Source organism: Bos taurus, chromosome 3 (assembly GCF_002263795.3).
Source record: "Bos taurus isolate L1 Dominette 01449 registration number 42190680 breed Hereford chromosome 3, ARS-UCD2.0, whole genome shotgun sequence".
Taxonomy (NCBI): Eukaryota; Metazoa; Chordata; class Mammalia; order Artiodactyla; family Bovidae; genus Bos; species Bos taurus.
In genome coordinates, this window is record NC_037330.1 from 32,049,839 (window position 1) to 32,065,722 (window position 15,884).

General features: G+C 39.6%; 1 protein-coding gene across 3 annotated transcripts; it reads right to left on the reverse strand.

Moving 5' to 3' along the window:
- Window positions 1-78: 78 nt before the first annotated feature.
- CIMAP3 (ciliary microtubule associated protein 3) lies at window positions 79-14,690 on the reverse strand. 3 transcript variants are annotated; one of them, XM_059885038.1, is made up of 6 exons: window positions 14,465-14,690; window positions 7,369-7,511; window positions 6,655-6,750; window positions 5,772-5,902; window positions 4,222-4,339; window positions 79-2,809 (listed from the first exon to the last, which is right to left on the reverse strand). In XM_059885038.1, exons 1-6 carry the CDS (start codon window positions 14,637-14,639, stop codon window positions 2,741-2,743), a joined length of 732 nt encoding a protein of 243 aa, XP_059741021.1. In that variant the 5' UTR covers window positions 14,640-14,690; the 3' UTR covers window positions 79-2,740. The 3 variants fall into 3 exon arrangements, with proteins under 3 accessions (XP_059741021.1, XP_024845792.1, XP_002686190.1); XM_024990024.2 differs by having other exon boundaries at window positions 6,655-6,753; XM_002686144.6 differs by lacking the exon at window positions 14,465-14,690 and adding an exon at window positions 7,768-7,846 and having other exon boundaries at window positions 6,655-6,753.
- Between the last annotated feature and the right edge of the window lie 1,194 nt (window positions 14,691-15,884).

Consider the following 15,884-nt stretch of genomic DNA (forward strand, 5'->3'; position numbering starts at 1 on the left):
ACTAAAACAGCATTATGATTAGGTTTTACTCCATTAGAACCTAAAAAAACTATAAACACCTTGAACCAAATCCATATGTAAAATAAATATGACACTGCATGTTTTATTTTTTATAATCATCTGTATTTTTTCTTACATACTTGTATATATAGCTCAGCATTTCAAGTGACCCTGAAGTTTAATAGAAGCTATTTTTATGGAAGTTAAAATTTTACTTTTTATCAAATCAGACTACTGTTTTGGAAAGGGGAGTTTCCTTCCCTGGCAAAAGCCTTGAGAATGTGAACCAAACAACAGTGTGAAAAAATTCTCTCACTCTTGTCAATACCTCCAAAGAAGGGGCCCAAGACCCTGTGTCAGAAAAATAACAAATGCTAAATTACCAACTCTGAAAAAAGTTGCATTTATGTGGATCCAAAGGAGAAAAGAAAGGGATGTGTGTGAGAGAGGTGAGAAAGGTTAATATTGACTAATTTCAAGTCATAAAAATACTTTTAACATGATAATAAAAATCTTTAAATCATCAGATTAAATGGAGTAAATGTTTTTAGATTGAGGTATCTAGGCTTATCTTAATATTTTAAGTTGATTTCCAGTGAACTCTCACTATTTTCTTCAGAGGATCCTGTCCCCTAAAGAATTAGGCCTCTCAGCATAATTTAGCAGGTTTCACCCTCCAGTGCCTCGTTCACCAGCTAACACTTACCATGGGGTGGCCTTGAAGGGTACAGCAGGCTATAGTTTTCTGAGGCACTAGCAGTATCTCACTCTTTGTTATCCAGACACATGAAGTCTTGCCATCAGGCTAAGTAGGGGACTACCCTGGTAGTCTGGTGATGAAGAATCCACCTTGCAATACAGGGCACACAGGTTCAATCCCTGGTAGGGGAACTAAGATCCATGTGAGTACCTCACATGTTATCCTGTGAGTAACATGCTGTGCGAAACTAAGCCTGTGTGCCGCAACACTGAGCCTGCATACTCTGGAGCCCATGAGCCACAACTAGAGAGGCCGAGTTCCACAACTACTGAAGCCTACATTCTCTGGAGCCCACACGCTGCAACTACGGGGCCCACGTGCCACAATTAGAGCATCCATGCACTGCAAAGAAAGCTCCTGCATGACACAATGAAGACCCTCTGTGCCACAACGAGGACCCAACACAGCCAGATAAGTAAATAAATAAGAAGACTAAGTAGGCATAGAAGGACCTTCCCAATACAAGAAGCTAGACTACACTTAATGCCCATTCTGAAGAAACTATACTTGAGTTATTAAGGTTTGTGTTGGAAGTAAAAGGCCTGTCTTCCAGGCAATGTCTGGGCTTCCCAGGTGGCTCAGTGGTAAAGAATCCACCTGCCAACATAGGAGATGCAGGTTCGATCCCTGGATGGGGAAGGTCACCTGGAGAAGGAAATGGCAACCCATTCCAGTATTCTTGCCTGGAACATTCCATGGACAGAGGATCCCAGTGGGCTACAGTCCATGAGACCGCAAAGAGTGGGAGTGCAACTGAGCAAATGAACACACACCAGGCAATGTCTAGATGAGTACTTTGAACGTGTCTCTCATGACTTTTGACCTTGGCACACCTAGAGCAACTTGTGAGGCTTTAGGGTATGATTCAAACTGGAAGACGGGGGCAGATCCAAACTACTAGCCTCCCTGGGAAGTCCTTTTCACATTGCAGTTCAGGGCCGTGGAGCCAGTAGATGAGTCTACTCTGATTTCTGCTGCATCCCCAGTGCTTGCCACTCTGCCTGAGGCACGTTTGGAATTCAGTATGATGATGACCGACAGACTAAATAGATGATGTAATAGGAAAGGGGGAAGGGGGATTATTGGTTCTTTGAGTTTTACATGAACATGAGGAAGGCAATCAAATCAACAACCCACTCCAGTACTCTTTCCTGGAAAATCCCATGAACAGAGGAGCCTGGCTGGCTAGAGTCCACAGAGTCACAGAGTCAGACTCAACTCAGCACAGCACAGAGAAATGCAGTCAAATCAGGACCTTCCCACTCCATGCTGGGAAACTCGGACACTTTGAAGCACTCCTGAAATATTTACTCTGTCTTTAAGTGTCCTCTGGGTCCCAAAAGCCCCAAAACAAGGCCCAGCAAGCCATTCAAAGCCTTGGCATGTATAGAAAAATAAATAGTCTCCTATCACCAGGGCTAGTGGTGTGGTGGTTTAGTTGCCAAGTCGTGTCTAACTCTTGCAACCCCATGGACTGTAGCCTGCCAGGCTCCACTTTCCATGGGATTTCCCAGACAAGAATACTAGAGTGGGTTGCCATTTCCTTCTCCAGAGGAGAGGCTCTCCCAACTCAGGGACTGAACCCATAACTCCTGCATCACAAGCAGATTCTTCACTGATGAGCCACCAGGGAAGCCCCGGGCTAGTGGTAGAAAACATAACACTTGTGGCTGGGAATTAGAGGGCGAGGACCCACAAGTATAATATTTCAGTCAAGTGAAGCCACCCTGCTGAACATTCACTAGGAACTAGCCCTTCTACATGAATACACAACAAACCAGCACAAGGAGAAAGAGCCTTGTAAACTAGTCTTTACACTGTCATGTAGTACTTATGAGGCCCTTGCCCCTCCCTGTGTCCCATGCTGGCAGACAGGAGGGTCAGAGCAATGCAGAAAGACAAGAGCACCTCTGGGCTCTGCATTGCTCTGTCCTGGAGGATTTGTGGTCAGGAGGCGCATGTGAAGGGAGTCGCAGCTTTTCAGTCATAGTACAGGCTTAGGTAGGCCAGACGGTTCCGATGCTTTCTAAAGTCTTTGTCTGTGGGCAGCTGCAATGAAAGAATATTATCTAGGTCAATATTCAAATGAGAACCCACTGCCTCTGGTCTTCCTGGCTCTGTGAAATAGGCATGTATGTTATACCTGTTGTGGCCTAGCTGAACCTCAACCCCATAGTAACCTAGCCTCACTGAGTCTCTCAGCATTGCTCTGTGCATCTACTCTTTGTCGTCTTACTCTGGAAATGTCATACTAGGAATTATTTTCTACTTGGGAAGTTGTCAAGTATAGCTGGTAGGACTTCCCTGGTAGTAGAGTGGGTAAGAATCCACCTGCCAATACAGGGGACATGGGTTCCATCCCTAGTCCAGTAAGATTCTACATGACATGAGCATCTAAGCGCGTGCACCACAACCACTGAGCCCACATCCTAGAGCCCGCAAGTCACAACTACTGAGCCCATGTGCTGCAACTACGGTAGCCTGTGTGTCTAGAGCTTGTGCTGTGCAACAAGAGAAGCCATTGCATTAAGAAGCCTGAGCACTGCAAGGAAGAGTAGCCCCAGCCTGCTGCAACTGAAGAAAGCCTGCCCATGCGCAGCAACGAAAACCTAGCACAATGAAAAATAAATAAATAATTAATTATTTTAAAATTATAGCTGGTGAACTTCTTGAAAAGAAAAATTATATATTTAATTCTTGAACGTTACCCATAGGCTCTAGCATAATGATGTTAATACATTTGGTGTTTAATACATACTTGGAGAATTAATCCCAGGTTCCACTGGATAATAAAGGGCACCTCTGGAATTATGATAGCTGATATGGACTGAGCATTTATTATGCTACAAGTATGGCACTAAATACTTTTCTACAATATCTCAATCTTTACAACTTTATCAGATAGAGTCTATTATTATATGCATTTTAACACTAAGCACACTGATGCTTAGAAAAGTAAGATTATTAGACAAAATCACACAGCAAGCAAATATGGAACTAGAATTTGAACCCAGGCAGTCTGTTCCTAAAATCCATATTCTTGGCAGAATGATCCACAGCCCTTGATGATCTAACACTAAGTGGTGTGATGGGAAGAGCAGTGGCTTAGGAGTCATCAGATCTAGGCTCTATTTGAGCAACTTCAACAAGCCACTTAATCCATCTGAGCCTCAGTTTCCTCCTCAGTCGCAGAGGATAATTATTTTGGACTAACCACAGAAGATTATTTGAAGACTAAATAAGAAAATGTGACTTCTGTTCCATCATACTCACCTTTAAAAATCTAGTGAAATTGGGTAACTCTCCAAAAAAAATTCCCATATGTATATACACAAAATTGTGCAAGTAATTTTAGGGGAACAAGGACTTAACTGAAGCTTATTCACAGACTTCTGGTTAAGAATCACTGATACACACGGAAGTATTAGGTAAAGAACTCCAGAGAAGTCCAATCCTATTACCTCAGTTCTCAGGGTTCTTTTCTGTAGACATGGAACCTGAGCCCAGTCTGGAGATCCAAATTTCATTGGCCATCTGACTCTCTTGGGTGGCTTTATCTCTAGGTTGTATGTGGTAGGGCTAGAAAAAATACAGAACATCATGTGTAATGAGTTAGCAATCATATATAACCTTCCACCCCTGATCTAGAGTCCTAACCCTTTGGGAAAAGGCAGTCAACTGATTCACATAGGATTCTTTTGCCTGCTAAAGTATTTCTGATTAAGTTTCAGTGTTCAAGGTATCTAGTCTTGACAAAGTAAAAACTCAACCCCAGTTTAAAATATTTCTGGAAGTTCAGTCTCCTTAGCTGAGAGATCAAAAGATCCCAGAAATGGTGGATGATAAAGTTAACACAGTGATGCATAAGTATTGCTCATGATGTAAAATTGAGGAGGAAAGAAAAATGCTAATTTAAAGTATCAACGACCTGGGGTCAGTAAAGTAGAACCATGTACAATTCCTTGACAATGGGATTATTTAATTATAGCCTTTGTTCATAACATTCTTTTGGTATAGACTCTTTGCTGTGGAAATAACATGTAGAGTGGACATAGGAATCAAGATTCAATATCTCTATTCCTTACTACAACCTTGAAAAAGTTACACTCACTCTCTGATCTTTGAAATTCTCACCAGTAAAAAAAAAGACCTTGACCCCATGCCCTACCATTCCACACATTCTCAACAGCTTCCTCAAGCACAGAGATGCCTCCCTTGGTCTACTGGCCTATGTAATATAGCCACCACCACCCCACCTTCCCCACCCCATTCTCACTTCCTCTTTGCCCATGATACTGTAGTCACACTAGCCTTCTTTCTTTTTTTCTGCACACCAATTTCCTTCCCAACAACAGCCTTTGTACAAGTTCCTTCTGCCTGGGAAACTCTGGGCCTAGATTTTCACAGGGCCAGCTCATTCTTGTCATAATGATTTCAGACCAAGTGTCATTTCCCTAAAAGAGCTATCTTGACAATCCTTGCCAAAGTATATAGATTTTAGTCCACCACTCTGTATCATATCATCATCTTGTTTGGTTTCATTCAGCATTACACCAGGTCACCTTACTTCCTAGTGTGTCTATGATAGCCCCAGCTAATGGCTACTGTCTTGGTATAATTATTAAAATCCCATTTCAAGTCTCAGAAGTGTCATGTGCTGACTAATAAATTATATAGTCGCTCTCTTTATTCCTATTTATATTTTCTTGTTTGTTTGCTTCTCATCTGTCTGGACTCTAGAATATAAGCTTCAAGAAGTCAGGAATCTTGCATGATGGGTTTAATGCAAAATCTTTGGAACCCACAAAACTGCTTGGCCTTTTATAAATATTTATTGAATGAACCACTATACTCTACCATTCTATAATTTCTAGAGATCTAGAAGGCAAGAGGTTGAATTTTTAAAGCTAGATGGTTTCTTATTTAGAGGGCATGGTTGGGATGAAACCACTTTTTGTATTTCCTTTCCTATTGTTCTTTGTTGAAGTGCAGCAGAAAAAGGGGCACATACCCAGGATAATAAGAGTCCTTTGAGTATGTCCAAAAGCGAGGCAACAAGGCATTAAATGGAGCAAAATTTGGTTTGTGTGTTTGCTCTCGAACATTGACTGTCTGGTACATGCCTGGGTAAGGTGTCATATCCTGTTTCCAAGAAAATGATCAATATGTTAGAGGGTGATATATACATGTAAAGCCTTTTAATTAGAAAAAACAAAGGTATCCTCTCCCTGTTCATGTATCAGCTATGGTTTAACTACCTCAATCTATAGAAATGGCCTACAGTAGGTAGAAAACCAAGATACGCGTATGCTTCAACTACATAAAGGTGCCTAATGCTTAGGCTGTAGAAATAAACCTATGAGGGTAGAGAGCCATGGTAACTTATTACAGTTACTACCCCACCATCCCACCATCCCACTCAGATTCTTTTGGAGCCAGTATCCCTCTCCCTGAGCTTAAGTGTCAAGAAAAAGTCTAACAAGAGATTAACAGAAGATAATTAAGACTTGAAATCCAGTTACACAAAAGAATGAAGAAGTTGGAATTGGTTTTTTAACTGATAAGATATTATACTATATATTACATATAATTATATGATGCATATAAATAAAGCTTCTAGTATTTTACAAGCAAGTGTCGCAGGGCTAAAACCTTGCTTTGGTATTATTTCTTCTTAGAATTATTTTCCACTCTCCCAGGACACTCACACACACATTTGCCATGTTAACATCCATGCTTTTAAGATAGGTTTTTTAGTGGCTTTTGCCCAAAAGACTTTTTTGTCTTGAATTTTGGGCATATTCTTTAGGTAGCCTCCAGCTATGCTCCCCAATGCAAATACATTCAGCAACATGGATAACAGTGAAATCTAAGCACATTCAGCCATGTCTAACCTTGCTAACTGGCTTAAACCTTGTAGCTGTTCTGGCACCAAGAGTGTATCCTTTTTTACTGGTCGGGATCTTAGAGAGGTTGTATGCCAAGCCATACTTCTTCAGGTGTTATGTAGAAAACAAACAAAGAAAAAAACACATATAGAGAACATTATAGTTATTAAAACAGTGTGAACTTAAAGTATTCCTGAATCTTCTCTGCCAAAGTTGCTCTTTCTTTCTTGATTCTTCTGAATCATGACCATAGAATTACATAAATAACACAAACAGTTGCATTCCTACAAAGGAATGTGGCTAGATAGGTAGAGAGAATGCCATTTCTATACATTCCAGTGAATCCAGTTCTCTAGGTCCCACAGAGCTGAATCTGCTCTAATTCAACTATCAGTATGATCATACAATTTCATAAACTACCTATCAGCACAGCCACAGTCCAGGTTTGGACTAAGAGGAGATACTGAGTCACTGGTCTTTCTGACTGTGAATAGTGAAGGAACAATACTGGGAACTGCATGAGGCCCAGGCTTGCATTTGGTGGGGATGGCAAAGGGGAACAGTGGCCCTTTACTTTCTGACTGTAGAGGACCAGGGCACTTTTTCATGTTGGGACCCTGATGGTCACAAATCCCATAGGGCTTTTCTTCGGGAAAACTTGGGTTTCCTTAGATAATGGTCTGGGAACTGACACCCATCTAAGGGAAGGTGAATACTCACATCTTCTGCTATATAACATCCAGGCCCTCTGTTGGGGGCTCCTCTAATAGGGGGAAATTTGTTTCCCAACAAGCTTTGGGGATGGATGTGAGGAAAGATCTTCCTATTCTGACATGTTCCAAAGGAATAGTTAAGCAGCGGCTCTGCAAATAGAGAAAGAAGAGAAACTTCACATGAGGAAAGGCCCCTTGGTCTAAGTGAGAGCTTCAGGGCTAGTTGGGGGTGGGCCACGGGACAGAGCTCTTAGGGGCAGACCCTTAAGAAAAATCCATGTAAAGGGTAGCTCAAATCTGTGTAAGGGGATGAACTGCATTTTCCCCTCCTTTTGCCCTTCGTTCCCAGCCTTCCTACTCTTCCTCCTGCCTCTACTGTAGACTCCCCTACTACAACCCTCCTCACCTGCTTTAACGAAGCACATCTCAGGAGCTCCACCAGGCCCCGGGTTTGTGTACTGCGTTGCCCAAGAAACAGAGGCGGGCCCGGCAGCCCCAGCCGTGGAGCTCCCAGAGAGGAGTGGCTCTGAGCTAGCCTACTCAGCAGTGGGGATTCCTGCGGAGCCCGCTTTGGGGCAGGAACTGTGCCTCCCAGACCAGGAACCCAGGGGAGTGAGAACTCTGAAGCTGGGCAGGAGGTAGGGGGTTTGCTAGATCCAAGTTGTAGGCTGAAGAGCTTTGAAAGCTGGGCCACTGGAAATGCACTACTGAGGAAGGATGGACTCCTCCACGTGCAGGATGCCCTGAAATCCAGGCTGCCAGGACCAGGAATATAGAAAACACAGCCTCTGCAGTGATGATCTATGGAGGTGGGCTTCCTGGGCAGTGCCAGAAGAGGGGAGTTGGGAACCTAATGGAGCCTAGATAGTTCCGTATTAAGCCTGTTTTAGACCCATTTTTCCTTTTCTTCAAGGCATTCCCATCAGGTTACCCCCTTATACCCTTAAGAGGGGCTCAAGTCTATAAAAGTTCTGGAATCCTTAAGTAGAACAGTAAGAGTACAATGGAATAAAAGAAGTGCTTAAATTTGGAGGCAGTTACTTAATGTTTAAGTCCCAGGTTCCTCAGACGCTTTACCATCTGAGCCACAAGGGAAGCCCTATCTCTAAATTAGGAACAGTAATTCCTTTTTATAGGGTTGTTGAGAGGGTTAAGATAACAGCATTAAAGAGAGTCATTGCCTAGTGCTTGGTAGTTCACAATAGGAGAGATTTTTTTAGTGCAACAGTATCTAGCCAGCTTAGGAGTACTCCCACCCTAACCTAAGAAGAAATATCAGGGTGTATGATGACTTCTTCACCTTTGTCCTAGATATTACCCTGACTTGTTCTCACTTGATTTTAGGATAACTTTCAGAGTTGGCAAGTGTGGCAGGCAACAGAAAGCACAGTGTGATAGTGTGATTGGTACATTCTGACTTTGGCTTCTAAGAACGATCTTGGGATCCACACATACTCAGGGTTAGAACTGTCTACAGGCGTGATTTTATAGCTCTCATGTCGGGTTCCAAGAGAAGTGATCCTGAGTCCTAGAGGATATTTTGGAAACTTAGAGAAGTCTTTTGGGCTTCCCAGGTGATACTAGTGGTAAAGACCCCGCCTGCCAATGCAGGAGACATAAGACACATGGGTTCACTCCCTGGGTTGGAAAGATCCCCTGGAGGAGGGCATGGCAGCCCACTCCAGTATTCTTGCCTAGAGAATCCCATGGACAGAGGAGCCTGGTGGACTACAGTCCATAGAGGTTGCAAAGAGTCGGACATGACTGAAATGACAGCACAGAAGCTTTTTCCTTGTTAAAAATTATTGAGGCGATGCTCCTGGTCAGTGGACCAGGAAGGCTGGATACGTGTAGCTCACTGTGCAATTGTACAGTGAATTGTGTCAAGTCCTGTATAACAAACACTCCAATGCTTTCCTGGCCTCTACAAAAAAAAAAAATTATATTTGACATACATACAAAAAAGACAGTGGTTTTTTTTTTTTTTTTTTTTAAGAAGTAATGCAGAAAGCCTGATAATATAGGAGAAGGTCTTAAGAGAAACAAAACTTAACTGGAATAACGATATGGTCTCAACATTATTGAACAATTTGCTTCAAGTCTCCTTTCTACTCAAAATATAATTGCAGTAACAATCATGGTAAACAAAATGTAAAGAGACATAGTATTAATTTGATTATTTTCACTGTCTTTAGAAATATTAATATTTTTAATACCCACAGTTTTTTTGGAAATTAATGTTTACATTATTAGTAACATGAAACAGGTCTCACAAAGTACTTTGAAATTATGACAACATATTCTTCACTGGTAGGTTGGTTTGCTTCAGACTAATTCTCCAGCTGAGAAGAGATAGAAATACCAGACAAAACATACATATTTCAAGATATCAGAGATATAGCAAAGAAAAAAGAATCTGAAAGGCTAAGACCCTGGAGAGAGGGCAGCCCAAAGTGGTGAGCCCAACAGTTGATGCTCTTGTTCCTTTTGAACATTCACTAATTACAAATCTCACTGAGAAGCAGAGAATTTGAGCAGAACTTTGATCAATCAGTCTCTAAAAACAGGGAGCAAAAGTTAGGCTGACCATGGCAGAGGAGAGACTGGAAAACACCCTGGACTTTTAGTTAGGAGTCTAAAGAGATACAACTCAGCTACAAAAGTAAATAAATAGAGCAGCTGTCAAAAAAAAAAAAAAAATTCTGAAGTTCAGTTTTGTATCAACTCTAGTCCCCAGCTCCATTAAGATAATCTATTTCTACCCTTACTGCATACCCAAAACAAAAGTAAATCATCTTGTACAATAGCATTATTTGAGCCCCAAATAATTTGTATGATTTTTTAAGCAAAATGTTCAGCATTCAATATAAAGCAACTTCTCGTACCAAAACAAAAAACAAAACACCTAAGTAGACATAAACCCAAAAGGAATCCAGAGACTGGAGTATCAAGAGTGGACTTTGACTGTGCTTGGCTTCAGGTTTTACAAGAAGGCTGAAGACTGCAGCGTGAACTGCAGGAAGCAAAAGAAAGCAAGGAAATTTGTCATCATGAAGCAGATTCTTGGCTTCTCAGGTAAGAGGCTAAAAGAAAAATATAGATTACACTCTAAAAACAAAGTCAATAAAGACTACAGTGTACTTAGGGAAAGAGACAATTTCCCCCATCAATCTTTATGTTTATGTTACTAATATAACACACAAGAGTGTCCACATACATCCAGATTGATGCAAATTTATCGACTTTTCATTAAAGCCAATCCAGACATAGTACAAAGATAGACTGTATTTTATGTATATTTCCTGTATTACTAATTGTGTGATGGTAAAATTCAGAAGTTAAACAGAATTTCAGGTAGCTCTAAGGATTGTCAAGAATCATTGAATCTTTAAATGATGGATTTTTTGAATGATGATCATGTGTAAAGGAAACTTTGCAGGTGACTGCTTGGAACAGAATAATAGACAAAATTTTATTTGTAGCCACCTTTGATGAAGACTTTTTAAAGACTTCAGCAGGTCCTGTCATGTCCATTTCTAACTATGATGATAGCATCAAGGGATGCCTGATGCTTATGGAGACTGTTATGGACTTATGAGTTAGTTATCTGCTTTCTTCATCTGACTATGTATGAGGCCATTGTATTAATAAGAATTACAATTCTAGGAAACCACCTCCTCTGTTGAATGGAGATGAGTAATTCAACATTTATATAATGTTTTAAATATATTTTTGTCTCATTTTAAAACATATTGGATTTAATGGTATTATATCAATTCAGCAAATGGTAAAAGTGATAATTGTATTTAAGAAACTAAATGAAAAGATGGAGGAATTTTAGAAACAGTAAGAGGAAAGCAAATAAAAACTGTAGAAATAACTGCCATCACCAAAAGTAAGAACTGAATACATGGGGAACAGAAGATTATAAAAGTTGAAAAAAAAATTAATGAAATGAAAAATGAATCAGAAGAATGTATACAGACCGAAGCTTGAGGAGGCAAGGACAGAAAATACAGAGGCAGAGGGAAAACAGTGAAAAGTTCTAACACACATGTATTTGAAGTTCCACAAGGAATGGAGAGAAAGAGAATGTGGCAGATGCTAGAGTTGAAGAGATAATGGCTGAGAATATTTCAGAACTGACGAAAAACATTTAACCAGAATTTAACAAATGCTATAGTCTACAGCAAGATGAATACAAAGAAAATTTCATTTGGTCATATCATAGTGAAACGTATGAAAAATAGAAAAATTTGAGATTGGCTAGATAGAAAAGGTAGGTTACTTTTAAAGAAGTAACAATAAGCCTGGAGGATGAATTCTTAAGAGAAACAAGAGAAACTAGAAAACAATGGAATAGTATCTTTAAGTGCTAAAGAAATCACAGTAAAAAGGATGGAATACATATTCCATATGAAGACTAACAAAAACAAAGTTAATGTATGTGTACCAAGGATATGAGGGACATAGAAAAGCTGAGCAATTACTTCAGATTGAGGTATACTGATGAACACAGCGTAATACAACATTTAATCCTGGATAGGATCCTGGGTGAGATCGGAAAGATACATTGTTGGGACAATAAATTTGAATAGGGTGTGTGGATTTAAGAATAGTGTATCAATCTGATTTTCAAACTGAAAGAGCTGTTCTGATCATGATTTATCAGAATCTCAGGGGGGATAACAGTAGAGTTTTTAGAGGGGATGGGGAATCATTGCAGAAAAAAAAGATATATATATATATATGGAAAAAAATAGAAGCAAAATTTAACAAGTGAGGAATTTGGGTGAATGGGGCTGAGGGAATTCTTGGTACTGTTTTGAAGCTTTTTCTTTAGATTTGAAACTTTCAAAATAATAATTAAAAACATGTCTGTATAATTATGGGTGAGAAAGGAAGCCAAGATATGAGAGAAACTATAAACTAGTGAAAGTGTTAGCCGCTTAGTTGTGTCTGACTCTTTGCGACCCCATGGACTCTAGCCCACCAGGTTACTGTCTGTGGAATTCTCCAGGCAAGAATACCAAAGTGGGTTGCCAATCTGTAATGTACAATAAAGTATCCACTACCCATAGGTAACTACTGAGCACTTGAAATGTGGTTAGTCCAAATTGAGATGTATGTAAGTATAAAATGCACACTAGATTTTAAAAGCTTAGAATGAAAACAAAGTGTACAAACTATGATTTAAGTGTCATATTGGTTACATGTTGAAATGATAATAATTAGATATATTTGGTTAAATAAACATATATTTAAGTTAACTTCATATTCTACTTTTTGCTCTTTTAAATATAACTGTTAGAAAATTTAAACACATTGAGTTGTATTTCCATTGGATAATGCTGATCTCTAGAAATAAAACACTTACAGATCAATAAGGAAAAACAACCTAATTTTTTTAAGTTGGTAAAATGCTTGAATGCACACTATAGACAAAAAGAATATCCAAATGACTAGTAAACATACTAAAAACTGCCCAATATCAACAGTCAAAAAGGAAATGCAAATTAAAACCACAATAACATACCCACCTGATGGCTAAAATTATAAAGATGGAGAAGAGTGCTAAGGACGTGAAATAGCTAAAAACCTTTAATACACTTTTAGTATAAGTATAAATTGATATATTCACTTTTAAAAATAGATAGTATTTGCTGAAGCTGAACATAGACATCTCTATGATCTAATAATTTCTACTCCTTGGTATGTTCTCAGCAGAAATGCATACAGTTGTGTTCCAAAGACATTATAAGAACATTAAAAAACGTTACCAATAATACTCTCCAAACTAGAACAACTGAATGTCCATTAACATTAGAATGGAAAAATATGTTGTGCTATACTCATGTAAATGAACACTATACAGGAATGAAAATGAATAAAATCCTGCACATTTAATAATGTAGATTAATCTTAACAGAGTTCAATGAAATAATTCAGACATGAATATTTACACACTGCATGAGCAAATTTACATGATGTTCAAAAATAGGCAAAGCTAATGGAGAAGGAAACGGCAACCCACTCCAGTGTTCTTGCTTGGAGAATCCCATGGAAGGAGAAGCCTGGTAGGCTGCAGTCCATGGGGTCGCACAGAGTCGGACACGACTGAAGCGACTTAGCAGCAGCAATCTATATGTTAGAAGTCAGGATGGGAGTAGCTTTGTAAAAGAGAGTGGAAGGAATAAATAAAAGGGAACTTGAGGAACACTTGGAGTGAAAGCAGTGTTCCATTTCTTTTTTAATTGAGGTATCGTAGATTTATAATATTATATTGGTTTAATGTATACGACATAGAGTCAAAGTTTTTATCAATTATACTCCATTTATAGTTATTATAAAATGTTGACTGTATTCCCTGTGCTGTATGACATATATTTGTATCTTATTTATTTTATACATAGTAATTTGTATCTCCCAATCCCCTACCCCTATTTTACCCAGCCTTACCCCGCCCCCTTCCCTCTCCCCACTAGTAACCATTGGTTTGTTCTCTGTATCTCAGTCATTCTTTTTGTTATTTCATTATTTTATTTTATGTTTTAGATTCCACATCTAAGTGATGTCATACAGTATTTGTCTTTCTCTGACTTATTTCACTTAATATAATACCCCCTCATCTCCATCCATGTTGTTGCAAATAGCAACATTTTGTTATTTTTCATGGCTGCGTAGTATTGCTTCCATACCTTGGCTATTGTAAATAATGCTGCTACGAACATTGGGGTGCATGTGTCTTTTCGAATTAGTGTTTTTGTTTTCTTTGACTGTGTACCCAGAAGTGGACCTGCTGGATCATATGACAGAAAGTGACTAACCTAAAATTGGTATTTAACAAATATTAATGCATTTTCAACCTACCACCCCCATGCCAGGGCTATATCTAACTCCAAGGGTGCCTTTGTGCAAATTTTTTAATGGTGCCCTTTTATCTGGATGGGTGTTACCCCTAGTCAAGGTTCATGACTTGTTGAGTGGAGCACTGACTCCGTCCCCACTGGGATCAAGGTTCCTACCCCATTGCTTTCCAATTAGACTCCAATACTGAAGGAATGAATTTTCATATATGTGCTAGAGTTCAAGAATATGATTACCATGATCGAAGTCCCAAAGGAATGGCTGGGTGATCTGTAGCATAATGTTGTTTTCCTTCAAGCTCCTGGATAGGACAGATGGCATGATCTTTGAAAATCTCCGAGAAGCTCTGGACCATAACTCTTCCCTATAGGGACTTTCAAAAACCCTGGCTCTCTCGTGTATTGACTCCATTAGTGACAAATTTTATAAGTGGACTTTAACCAAGACTTTGGACAGTGTAACTCAGACTGGCTGCTAAGCAACAGCCCCACCCTTGAAGTCACCTCTTCAAGTCATTGTGACAGAGCTTTCTACAAGGCAACATTATGGTGTACAGGAAGCCAGAAAGGCCCAATTTTGAAAATAAGCTCTGCCATTTATTATAACTTCATCATCTTGGACAAGTTTTCCCTCAATTTCTTTACCTGTAACACCAGGACAATATTCACCATGCAGGAGATAACCTATATAAAGTACCCAGTCCAGTGCTTGGCTTACTTAACTTGTTCACCATCTCCCTTCCTGCCCTCATTGATTTATTCATTCAGTAGGTACGTACTAAACTCTTATAATATGCTCTAGGCATTGGGAATATAGCCATGATCAGAGGCTCACAGAGGTTAATCCTCATTGACCTTAATTCTAGCGGGGGAGGCAATAAAAATGATAAACACATAAAATGCATGTGATATCAGGTATTGATAGGAAAAACAGAGGAATCAGAGGGAAGAAGGGAAAAGGGAGTTTCATGGCCAGGAATGGTGAAAGGTAGCTTCAAGGAAAGGCCTACAGGAAGTGAGGTAGAAAGTCAAATGGAAATCTCAGGAAGGAATACTTCAGCTTGTGCAAAAGCCCTGAAGCAGTAACAAGCCTGGACTATTGGAGAAACAGCACAGATGTCAACATAGTTGACGTAGAGGGAATAAGAAGAATCAAAGGAGGTGAGATTAGAGTGGTCATGGGTGCTGGGTTCTGCCTGTCCTCTTCTTGCACATATTAGGTATACAGTACACATTAATTTGAATGACTAATTAATATGTAAATGTAGCACAAAAATAGGGGGCAAACCAATTTTTTAGGTTGCCATGATTTCTGCATTCTAGAAATGGTGACAGGATTAATCTTTGCAGGAAAATAGTGGTGGAAAAAGCATTAGTCTAGGAAACCACTTTGATCTAGCCGGTAGCCATTGTGTTGTTCAAAAATGCTTTTCCTCAAATTCAGCAGTATTTTTCATGCTCTTCATGAAAAAGATCAGTTTTCATTCCAATCCTAAAGAAAAGCAATGCCACAAAATGTTCAAACTACCACGCAATTGCACTCATCTCACACGCTGGCAAAGTAATTCTCAAAATTCTCCAAGCCAGGCTTCAATAGTATGTGAACTGTGAACTTCCAGATGTTCAAGCTGGATTTAGAAAAGGCAGAGGAACCAGA

What these genes read in the sequence shown, in the direction of transcription:
- CIMAP3 (XM_024990024.2), bottom strand. Translation starts at nt 14,639, where the DNA reads ATGGAGTCAATACACGAGAGAGCCAGGGTTTTTGAAAGTCCCTATAGG. An exon ending in GGTTTAAGCCAGTTAGCAAG is followed by an intron (nt 5,903 to 6,654) that starts GTTAGACATGGC and finishes TCTTGGAAACAG; the next exon opens with GATATGACACCTTACCCAGG. An exon ending in AAAGAACCCTGAGAACTGAG is followed by an intron (nt 2,810 to 4,221) that starts GTAATAGGATTG and finishes CTTTCATTGCAG; the next exon opens with CTGCCCACAGACAAAGACTT.